The sequence below is a fragment of the Lineus longissimus genome, chromosome 3 (genome assembly GCF_910592395.1).
Source record: "Lineus longissimus chromosome 3, tnLinLong1.2, whole genome shotgun sequence".
NCBI lineage: Eukaryota > Metazoa > Nemertea > Pilidiophora > Heteronemertea > Lineidae > Lineus > Lineus longissimus.
The window spans coordinates 28,537,373-28,549,967 of record NC_088310.1 but is presented as its reverse complement, the minus strand read 5'-3'; the positions used below and the strand labels follow the sequence as shown (position 1 = coordinate 28,549,967).

The window sequence follows — 12,595 nt, the reverse complement described above, 5'->3', positions numbered from 1 at the left end:
AAGGGAACAATAAAGTAGGCCTCATTTCCAAGGTCTTCAAATTGAATGTTTTCTACAAACAACTGTCAGGATATCATCAGAGAATCTGTAGACATCGGATTGTTACGAGTTGTCTACTGCTGGTTCGTGTAATGACAACGTCTCTTTCTGACTTCGCCGCCTGGGCGCGGTTTGATTAAAACATTACTGTGATCAACTATGCCAGAGTATCTCATAACGACCACACAGGACGCCTGACCATGTGGAATATTAAACTTTACGCTATTTTAATTCTTGCGTCACTTAGCCAGTTTCCGTCCATAGCAGTTCAGGACAGTGGTGGACGGGGGTCAGGGAAGGTTGTGATGATAGGCTTGGATTCTTTGGAGTTAGGTTGTAAGGTATCTTGGCCGCTTGGTCACGCGTTGTGTACGGGACGAAACATAACTTCAGTGCCGCAGGATCTGTCGGAAAACATCACGCAATTGTAAGTAAAACTTGTTTTACCATTTCATGCTTTACTTAATACTGCATTTCACTTTCCGTACGCCCATTCTTTAACCGCGGAGTCTTGTCGTGGTGAAAAACCTGATGAAAATATGTTTTTGACGAAAAAAATTTCGTGGAAATATAAAAAAAATTATTTTAAGAAAATAAATTTCTCAAATTTACATTAAAAAAACAAGAAATGAGGAAAAAACCCATCCATTTAAAAAAAAAAGTTTTCGCAATAATTGAGAAAAAATTGTGTGAGATATTATGAGTGTCTTATGCCTCTGGAACATCAGGTTGAGACATGGGACTCTCCTCTCTCGCACTCAATGAACCAGCAAGTCTCGCCGATAAACTAGCGACTTGAAACAATATCTATGTCTGATCAGTTGAACAATAACAATAAAAAACATATTTATTGCGATATTTGCTAACCAGTGACCAAATCACATAATTTGTCAGAAAGTGAAGTGAGGACTGATGCATCCATCAGACAGCTAGTCCAACAGTCGACGAAACCAAAAAAGGCGTTATTGATTTCGTTGCGAGATTTTTGCCATATCCGTCAGTTTGCCAATACACCTACTTCATCACGCCAGGCCATGGTGGGCGGTAATCAGACCACTTTCTTACACAGATCTTACGTGATACTGCTGATTGGTGAACGATTGTGCTCAATTGACTGTATCCTTGATAGAAAGACCGAGAAGATTTAGCGTTAGGTTATTTCTTGGAAGGGGACCGCGACCTCCTGATTCTGAGCCAGGCGCTATCTCTTACTGATCTCCCACCATTGAAAACGAACAGATCATTTTTGTACTTCGTAAATTTCATTCATATCAACAAAGTAAATGTGCATGGACAATGCAGTTTTCATTAATGAAATGGAACGAGAGAAAAGAAACAATCCTCAATATGGATGAGACCTTTAGGATCAAGGGAGGCTAAGTCTTTCTTCATGAATAGGTTCTGTTGTTGACATTTCATTTCTTCAGTTTTTGACACTCCATTTCTATGCCGTCTTTGTTGCTTTCCAACTGTGTCTCCCTTTGTTCGGTGCTTTGACTGAGAGAGGGGCGTGGGTGGTTCACTTCATTACATCATCTCAACTGAGAAAGAAGGCGAAATTGCCGTTTGTGTTTTACTCATCATTTCGCATTGAAATTGTCGCCAAAGCTTTTGATTAAATGATTGATGTCAACTGGGATTTTGGGTTGGAAAATGTGCATCCTGGTGGATCGGATCTCTGGCAAGTGTGCTTGATCTTGGAGATTCCAAATATCTGACAAGTATCTATGAGATATCTCTATTTTGAGTGTAGTCGCTGGAATCGCCGAGTTCTGCTTCTAAAGATTTTCTCTCTTCAATAATCAATGTACGCTAATCCCTTGGTGACTTCTCAAAAGCATTTTTATATTTATTTGGAGAACGCTATAAAGAAAAGAAGGACAAATAGCCGTCAAAAGGACAAAGGAAAGGGTGAGACCTAAAATGTGGAGCTTTCCGCGGGCTGGTTCATACTTATCTACTTACTCCGTCATTCATTGACTCGACACTCCGTTCTGTATTCAGAGTCGACCATCAAGTCTGAAAGCCGATGATATCACGATACAGCAGGTGGGCGACACCATCATTCAGGTGGTTTACTGCTATAGGATATGGTAACCCTACTGCAGAGACGAGCGTGTGCGGAGTTACAATGCACGTCTTTCAAAAAAAGTACTAATCATCAGGAGTTCTATCTTACAGCCTACATTTTTAGCAGAATCGCCTTAACCGGTGTTTGAATAGAATGCCGATTATTACATTTTTTAAAGCTGAAACGTAATAGAATACTTCTAATGATGCCAAAGAAGTCATTATGCTGATCATTATGCTGATTTTAAAGCATCTTCAGAGGTGTCCGGGCCGCAGCTAGTCGGGTTTAAGAACTAACATTCATGCTAGTCGAGAGATACAAGTTGTGTTGAAGTACCTTGTTCAAAGACACAAAGACGAAACAGCGGCGATGCTTTCGAGAGTGCAACCGACGATCTTTGACTATCAATTATCCGACATACATCAAAGTGGTATTGCCAATGAAAACTAATTGAATAATGTTAGAACACAAACGCTTTTAAAAATTCGCACTCAAAGCAATTCATATATTGTTCAGCAATAGTCCCTCCGATTTCAAATCATTCTTTGCTGTTATAAACACGATATCCTCTCGCACCCAGAGGCATTATATTTGCTACGAGATAAAGGGCTGTCCTGATTGCGTTATTTGTTGTATAATTGATTGACTGGGTAAATAAAGCAAGCTCAAAGGCAAGTTAGAAGACTACTCTTTTTGCATCCAAGGCTGAAAGTCCACACGGTTCAGGTGATTCCTGATCATCTCTGAACGGCGCAGTTGAATTTCCAACATTCATGACATCAACATTAGAATAACCCTTTGGTTCCTTCAACTTCAAATGTGAGGGACGGAAATCATCAGCTGCATGGGTGTTAGTAGTTGTTTGGCGATTGAGGATGTAAAAGATTACCTAAATCAATTACTGTACCAAAAGATTCTTGAACTAACTGCTGAATTGATTGACAGAGCACTAACTCTATCTTAGTTTACGAAGACGTAGATGCCACCCTTTCTTCTTTTGACGTGTTTAACTAAAAAAAGTGATAATTAATGCAACGAAAACCCCATGGTCAATCACATCAACATAATATTTGGATTGTCAAGTTTTATAAGAGTGACTGCTCCATTGAGCCTCACGATTTGAAAATTGACAAGAAAAGCTGAAGTATCAAGCGAGGTATATCTATAACGCCGTCAATATAAGTCCTTTATTCATGGTCATCCTTGCAGCACTGACTGGATTCACTGCTGGCTCAGTGGAGAGTATACCGTGTCTATTGCATTAACATTACAACCTGGTGATTTAGATGATAGACATCCATGATACTGCTGGCATGGCTCCGAACGACTTCAGCGTTCGTCAATTCGTACGCTAATTTAAGAGACGGGTGTCGTAATCTTATTTGCCCATGATCTAAACGAGGTTACTCGCTCGTTACCTCAACAGCGCAGACTTGTCAGATTGATTCGGATTGCTGCTACTAAAGTATCTATGGACAGTTTACCGAATAACATTCCGCTTATCCACCCCTTTGGGTCAAGTAGGCGTTCCGCCCAGCTGGTTAAATGTGACGAGAAGCATGCATGTCGGATCCTTAAAACGTGATCAGACCGAGAACGTCGGCGTACATGGACCTGCTCCTTATCGTGGCCGGGAGCTGGGGCCGTTGTACTCAAAAGGCAAATGTTTGACGGAATTGTAGACAAGGCTACTCTTGACTAACTGAAATAGCTAAATGGTCAAACCAAACCCTACTAATTATGTACTCACCTCCCAGACATTGGGTGAAATGATTAGCAGACATTGTCGTTCCATGCCATTCAACATGTTCAATTCTGACTGACAACCAGTTAGAGATGACACCTAGTTGTCTGATGGTGACTGCATCATGTTCTTAGCTTTCATTTCCCTTTCATAGTGGTTAATATTAAAGCGATCTTGGACCGAAGAAACTAGATGATATCACGTTAGTCTATACAAAGAAATGGGATGCTAATTCAACTATTTCTATTCTCGCAGTTTGTTGACCAAACTGATGATGTGCTCGCTTCGGTGCATATAAATATTGAAATAATATTTTGATAACCGACCAAGATATTTCATTAGATCATGTTTGATCAGCATTCCCTTGTCGAGTCGTCATCTCACCAGACACCAACCTTTCGGTCCTCCGCGTCTAATGTTTGCTTCGTTGGCAGCCAGAACCAGGCATGATCCAATCGCGACCAGACGGTTCACTTTAGAGTAACTGTTAATAGATTTAAAACGTGATTCAAAAGTTTAAGCTCCCGACTTACGTTGTTTGCGTATTGGAAACATGGAGCACCGAGGTTTAACACGCTTTCAACTGCACTCAATCCCAAGGCATTGATCAGTCGAAAAAAGATGCCGATTCATAGCCTGTTGCTGTAAGAATCTTAACAATATCACATTCTTAACTTAAAACAGCCAATTTGAAACAGTTACGTGACGCTTTGCATAACGCTTCGCTTGGGATTGAGTCTGCAAATTGAAACTGTGCAGTCCGTTAAGTTTGGATTTCATGGTAGATATGGGAATCAATATAATTGAAGGGTGCGTGCAAGAAACCGGTGGCCTACACTCGGCGTCATTCACTGACGAGTTCTTGCTCTGTGAAGCTGCTTTTTATGGCATTTTGCTTTCGAGGGCATTTTCAATATAACATGTACAAGACCTGTGCCAGCGTCATCGCATTATTTTTTTAGGTGTGGCGTGTCTACTCTTCGTTGAAATAGGCCTATCTACGGTCAGTACAGAATGTTAGTGCCACGTGCACTTCGACGTTGCCTCAATGATTATCGATACCAAAGGCCAGTCTCAACAGGTTCCCCAATACCTGATACCTTAGAGCCTAGGGCTGTTTCTCTAAGCTGACACCCGCCAGCGTCCGCCGAGGATTCTCAAGATCTCTTTGAAAGAAATCGATACACCGACACCTGATTTAATCGATGAGCCAGTCTCGTTTTGTAAATATTAGTCCGATTCGAAAGAGCTAGCTGATCCCAGGGAGTGATATCTTTCGTCGGCTTTTTCTAACCTTTACACTTCGTCAAGATCTACTAATCCTGAATTGATAACAGTGGGGATGCAGATCAAGGTTTGTATTAACATTATCTTCACGGAAATCAGGAGAAGGCAGGGCAGCTATCAAACCTATGACACAATAACATCAAAACACCCCAATCCTCGGGGATTCCCAACGAATGCTGACATGCCCGCAATAATCTGCAGCAACCGCGATGAAAAAGTTTTTCTCTTCTATGACCACATCTATCTTATAAAAAACCAGAACAACGCAGTTAGTTGGCTTCTTTGGCGACAGTCCAGCAATCGACAAGAGAAGCCATGATAGGAACCGTCCTCTCATGAGCTGACGGTGTTTAACCCTTTTTATTGTGTTTACCAGATCCACATTTAAAAGTTTTCTTGTAGGTTACGTCAGCGCTCTGCGTGAAGATTTCAATTGTCTGAAGACTTGGCCGGATTACACTAACAATGGAGTCCAATACTGTGTCCGTGCCCCATTGTCCTTACACTCAGCTGTGATAGATTAAGTCATGAGCATTACATGAATAGACCATTACGATTGTATTGATGACAGATTAAGGGATCAATTCCAGTACATGAATATTCGGTCACCTCCTAGACTATTACCACATGTTCGCCCATACAAGTCTATAACTACACATACCCACGGCCTGCTTGTCAGAAAGTATGTTAGCTCCTAACATCATGCTGACATGTTGTTTCCTGTACATTGATGTACATGACATGTCAGTGTGATGTTACGAGCTAACATGCGTTCTATCACGGATGTATAGGACCTCTTGAGACCGTCACAAGTCTTTGATATCAACTCCTCATTTGTAGAACCGTAGGTAACTCATCACCCAAATAAGTGTACCCAACCCTATCAAGAGTTCCCTTGAGATTGAGTTAGCTGTTAAGGGATAGAAATAATCATAATTCAGTGCTGCATATGCTTGGCACGTGATGCCAGAAAGTGTAATTCTGATTAAGCCACACCAGTGTTGTTGTTGTGAAGATTCTCTTCCTGGTAATCACTACTGGAGGCATGAACAAAACAATATAAATTGGGATGGGATGTCGTAATTCATGAATGATATCTAGTCAGCACTGTTTAGTATGAAAACAACGCGATTACGTGAAGATTAGACAAGTTACCGGCGCCAAGACCGGGTTCATTAACAAATATCGTGAAGGCAGATTAGTCATTCGACGTCAAAGTCAGTTATAAAATGACACTTGACCAGCCTTGGTATTCTTGAGGTTTGAGGCTAACTTTGTGGCGTTCGGCGATGACAAATGACTGCTTTGTTTACGGTATTGTTGTCTACACCGACACAGCAAAAGAGCGGTATGACCATAATTTGTCAAGCAAATATATCATGCGCGCATCCTCAAGAAAACAGTACGCATATACGTTAAACCCTTTATCCACTTCTTATATGTTACATCGTAGACGGAAAATAAATCCTTTTTGTAAACGGACGTTATATCAATATAGATATCTGCACCACCTTTGATAGCATTTTCATGTAAATTCACCAGGAAGCCAGTGAGGGATGTAATCCAGTTTGCCCCTAGCATCCCCGGGGTATTTGTTACAGCTCGCGTGGCCGCACATTGCCAAATAAGTCAATTCTCTATGTTGTTATTGGCTGCATTTGTGGTTTTTATGACAGATGTATTGGTAGGAGTAAATTACTTGTCATCACGGCTCATGTGCAGCATTCTTCTCGAGGAGTTGTCTGCATTCGTTGGGAATCGTTTGGAATCTTAGAGGTTGGATTGCTGGCGTGGTTGAAGTGCGGTCGATGCCCTGCTCCGATACCTAGATTGCTTATCAGTACTCCGAATGTCAGACCACTTCCTTCTGGGGCAACGTTAGCATTCTTTGTTCTAGCACCTGGTATCTATGCCGAGTTATACAGACCATAGGAAGATCATGATTAGCTAATGACTAGTCATACTTTTGCGTCTGAAGATGACAGAGATACCAGGTCAGCCACAGTTCACCACCGGACGCAGTGGTTGACTACGAAAGGCTCGATTAGCAAACATGACAGAAGAAGAATAGGAAATCTCTATATTACATGAGCGTGTTCTTGCTGACTTGTCGTTATCGTCATCATTTTCTGTCATCTTGAACGGCTATGAGTTGCAACAAAACGCTGACTCAGCGAAACACATAAGAGGAAAATGGTGTTACGTCAACTAGTTCTGTCACTTTGAACGGAGATGGCTTGCATTTTTAACATGTTTTGAATAAGCATTAATAGATTGGTTGGCAGATTAGAGTATTGAAATACATGTACATATATGACTGTCAGTTTGCCGTTTATGAATTCATGAAAGTTACTTTGCTGATTGGCGTGCACCCCATCCAAAGGGAGACAAATATCTACCTATTTTAATATTTCAGCAAAACACACTGGTTTCAACGTGTTTTTTAATGGACTCTTTTACCAACATTTAGGATTGATAACGAATCTATACAAAAACCTTCTGGGGAAAATGTCTTATAGAAGCATTGGTATTCTTGACGCTTTTCCCTGTGAGGGTTTGAGTGTCCTTATATGGCGTGGAAAGCTTCACCGACTGATGTGAGGTGTGATATCTTTATTTCAAGGTTATCGTCACTGCTTTTTCCCAGATAATAACATTTACTCTGAATAGCCGATTCAAAGTTTAAAAGTCTGGAATCTCGATGATATTTCCCAAAAGTAGTTATAAAATGAACTCAGCAGTTCATCATCCTCATATCTGTGTCTGACCTTTTGGGATATCGAATCCCACCACTTCCACTGTATTCGCTATTTCCGATGGATTTGGCTCTGAAACCCCATCGGCAATCCAATTTTACTGTTCAAAATACTCTCGGTTTCATAATTAAGTGAAGATTTCTCGTCGTATGCACACTAACCATAAGGATAACCTTGCCGCTCGGAGCGAACGAGCTAAAAGCATTGCCACTAGCTATTAGATCTGTTTTTTTCTTGATCAGCTCCGATCTCATGCCAGCCGCCAGGCCACTTATCATCGCATTCTCGAGTGTTTTGACCTCGGGCTGCATAAAAACCCAATTTTTTCTTACAGTTCACCCATGTGCTTCGTTGACTTCCAGATGGCTCTTTACATCCATCCATCACTTCTCCCAGGCTCCATTAAAGTATCATTTCTTGACATCCTTTTTAGAAAGGGTTGTAGTTGATCATAGCGAATTATCTTTGGTTGTATTCCGGCAATTAGGTTGTTTGCGCTTATATAGTGTTGTCACCTTGATCTCAGGACGCTAGGGGAAGTGATCGCTTTGAGATATAGATGCCTTTTTGACAACCTAATCTAAATAAGGCATATCTATTACTCTTTGAAGTTTGCCAAACATTGAAACTGAAAATATATGGCAATGGAGTACATATTGCTAAGAAATGCTATTGTCAATTAATTTGATCTCGCTTATTAGTATCCATCTGGATTCGTCATAAGGCACGACTGGACACCAAATTCAGCAACTCAATCGCGCTTCATTAATCATAATATCCAATATGTATGAGCACTCGCGTGGTAACATTTCATTGCTCCATAAGTCATTTATAGCCACAATATCTCCACAAGACCAACGATAGACTCTATGATACCAGCCAAAGAGAGGAATAGCCTTATGACTAACAAATCATACATCTTCTTATGTATTCAGCGTGATGTACGTGACCTGCATAGGAAGATGAGGAAAGTCAACAATGTCCCATAATACGTTCAGTTCCGCCCTTGGCAATATCAATCAAGGCACCGTGATCAAGGCCAACAAAGGCCGGAATATGTAATTAATAGAATAATAAGTATTTGTTTTAAGGTACATAGTATTCAGTGCGTTTCTCCCGTAACCGCTCCATTGCCATTTTAATTTGCCATCAACAATAACAACATAATGAGCCAAATGGTTTTACAATAGTGCAACATGAATAATAAATTCAAATTGGCGACATACGTGTCTACACTTACAGTATCAACGCTGTTATGATGTTAGAACAGACACCTTAATGACTCCGGAACAGTTTCCTCTGAAAAACAAGTTTGGCTGGCAAACTCGTGTGTTGAAAGCAATGTTTATCCAGTGTGTCGCTAGCACGGTACACTTGTTAAGAAATGCTATTGTCAATTACTTGTACCTTGCTTCACACGAGATACTGATTCTCCAATGGTTTACCAGAACATTTATGATAGCTATGATCAGCAGTATTCACATAAACACCCTGTCATCCTTGTTTATCAGGTTCCTGCTTTGCCGAGGAAGAGACTGGCATTGAAACAATGATCACAATGTGTTATTTCTCCGACTGCATAATGTACAGGACGTTTTATTGATTGTCCTGAAGATGAACTTTCCTCTCCCCAGCAGTCGATAAGCTAAAACGATTTAGTTTTCGACACTTGTCGCTTTTTGGATCATTAGCTCGACCTGTCGACACAGAACCGATGCCTATTCTGTGCTCATGGTGTTCGATTTTCCAATTCTCATGGTGGCCATCATGACTATCGCATTAATTGAATGTGCTCGATGATTTACTATCAAATTAGCGTGGAAGATAAACGGATACATCAGTCCATTATACTCCGGTGATTGATCATATATATTGGCGTCAGCTTTTTTGTATTGTTAACGTCTGCGCCAAAGCGTAACTTACATTTTGATGGATTAAGAAAACGTTCTCATGTAAAAATTGGAGCCCTATACGAGAGACAGTAAAATTGAATTCCACAGCTGATCTCGTGCTGGGTGGGATGCTGCTGTAGATAGATTGATTGAATTTCGGGCGCACTACTCATTGTGATTTCTCTCCCAGTCTGCAGGAGTTTTGCAGCAATGAAGTAAGAAAATCCAGTTTCTTCTGCGTCTTGAATGATATCATTCCGTCGACTCGTCCAGACTCACTGCTATAACAAATGTCAAAACTTATCATATTACGATTAACTCGGTCGAGACATTTGTGTTGGTAATATGTCTGCCCAGAATAAGTACTCTGCATGGCCTCGTCGTTTCCTGTTTTTCATCAATGATCTACCTAACAACTTCCTCTCCGCCAGTTGTTCATTAATGTCACAGACGAAAACAATCTGGATGTCTAGTCATCGTGTGCTGACATTTATTGCTGAAGACTCGAACCATATAGAGGAAAGCTTTGGTGAATATATTCAACTGTACTTGTGGTAACGGAACCTTATCGAAACTGTCTTAAACCAGCCTGAAGAACAAATTTAGATCGGTTCGAATCAAATAGTTCCCCTATCATTAAAAGAAACCTGGCTGATGATGAAAAAGTCTTATAATCGAGAATTCTGATTCGGCGATACAAGAAAAGGTCTTTTCCCGAAACAACTCCAATGGTAGGGACACACTACATCCTTCCTGGTTGTGAATCTACCATTCATCCTGTAGCTGTTTATATTAAAGCTTACTGGTGGAACCGCATCTCCCCATCTCTCACTTTATCAAGCTTCCAGCCTAGTTACACAGTCAATTACAAATTAATTTCATAAAATGCCACAACAGCCAGGGATGGTTTGTTCAGGCATCGTTAGCGATAAACATGGTTAGTTTGGTGATGATTGGTGCCGGAGGTCTTTTCGGTGAAGACAGTTTGCAGTCGCTTCTTTGCCGATGCGATGTAATCAAAACGTATTTCAAGGACAACGTTCGCGGTGTTTTCTTACGCAACGGTAATAATTAGTTCGTGCTATTTCGAATAATTGGTTCATTTTCTCTTGTCGGCATAGTGCCAGATAGGGGGATTAGGGTAGCTCGTGTAGCAAAACTACGCTCTGCTACCATGTTACAGTATTTTAGAGGTTTTACGTTCTGCTACTTTGTAACAGAACACTTTTAACCGTTTCCCCCAAATTATATACGCATGTATGGATGGAGTCTAAAGAGCCGATTCCATAATCCAGAGGCCGCTTTGAATTGACTGTTCCGTGTCCATGGGACTCCATACATGTATAAAGCATGCATAATAAACACATGTCGAGGGAGGAAAGCAAGTCTCAATGTGCCTTATGTTCTCCTGCCTCGACATCCCGTAGTTACCCTACTCTCGCTAACCCAAGATGCCTGAAGTACCTGGTCCAGCCTCATGGGCTGTCCTCTCAGCAAGAAGATCCCGAGACCCATACCAGTAGCCCGTAGTTACCCTACTCTCGCTAACCCAAGATGCCTGAAGTACCTGGTCCAGCCTCATGGGCTGTCCTCTCAGCAAGAAGATCCCGAGACCCATACCAGTAGCCCGTAGTTACCCTACTCTCCTTAACCCAAGATGCCTGAAGTACCTGGTCCAGCCTCATGGGCTGTCCTCTCAGCGAGAAGATCCCGAGACCCTCCACTACAAGACAAACCAATCAGTGCATACGCTAAGCTCTTAATTTCCCCACAGGGCCTCCAGTTAAGACATCAGACGGTTTGCCAAATCTTACTCGATCCATGGTTTTCCAATACACCATGTCACAACCGAGACAAGAGCTGCCAAAGCTGAACGGAATATATGTCTTGACAAGGACGTCTAAAGCACATTTCAACGATTATTTGGCTTCCGCTGCAAGTTCATGTCATTGCATTGAAGAAGATGCATCCGTGTTTGGTTTCCATTTTATCAATTTGCCTTAGATTTTGGCACCAGCTCAGCCGAGCAGCACCACTCTGTTATCAGCTAGTTACCATCGATCAAGGACTCTGCCACAGCAGTCGTTGTTTTGAAACGAAATTATGAGCACTCAACAGCTTTGCCTCCTCCTTTGTCTTTCTGCAATTATCCTAGAAAAAATCATTGATATTTGATAACCTCAGAATCACTTTACAACATTCACTCAGTCAGTGCGGTTCTTGTCGACGCCGATGTAATGATTTCATGCAAGATGCTGAGTTATGGCGTTAGAATGCATTACGAAAAAAACAAACTGATGTAATCCTGTTGAATTTTCAATTTCAATGTCGCGGTTTTTAGAAAAAAGATTTTATAAATGTCATCGAGCTGAGCTGAGTTGTTGAAGAGGGAATGATGGGACTTCATAGTCTCACATTGGAATGTGATTTGATGCAATCTCTATCACCTGTCTTTCGGTCAACATCATTTCTCCTTTCTCTTGCTTCTTTCCTTGATTACTGGTTCTCAGTGGCAGTCAGTCATCTCGTGGAAGAACCTTCCGAGAACGTTTCAGGTGTCACTTTAGGGCAATTAGCCTGTTAGCACGAAATTAGTTCCATTTTTTTCTACCAAGCAGACGAAATCATCCAACTGACGGTGGAGGTGAACTGTCTGCATTACATTCACACGCCATTTTGCAGAGAAATCTTTTTCAAGGTTTTATATCTATGAGCGATCAATTTCTATGGATTCAGGCAGAATGGTTGATACGTGAAGATATTTGAGATGTTTATTTGTTGATTCTTAGGAGTAGGTTTTTTTCTT

At 41.2% G+C, this 12,595-nt stretch overlaps 1 protein-coding gene across 1 annotated transcript in view; it reads left to right on the top strand.

The window, feature by feature from the left end:
• Positions 1 to 216: 216 nt before the first annotated feature.
• Positions 217 to 12,595, top strand: part of LOC135485308 (follicle-stimulating hormone receptor-like) — a 50,705-nt gene continuing 38,326 nt past the window's right edge. The window contains exon 1 of the mRNA XM_064767181.1: positions 217 to 466. Within this exon, the coding sequence (XP_064623251.1) occupies positions 240 to 466 (227 nt within the window). The 5' untranslated portion in view covers positions 217 to 239. The remainder of the gene's footprint in view (positions 467 to 12,595) is intronic.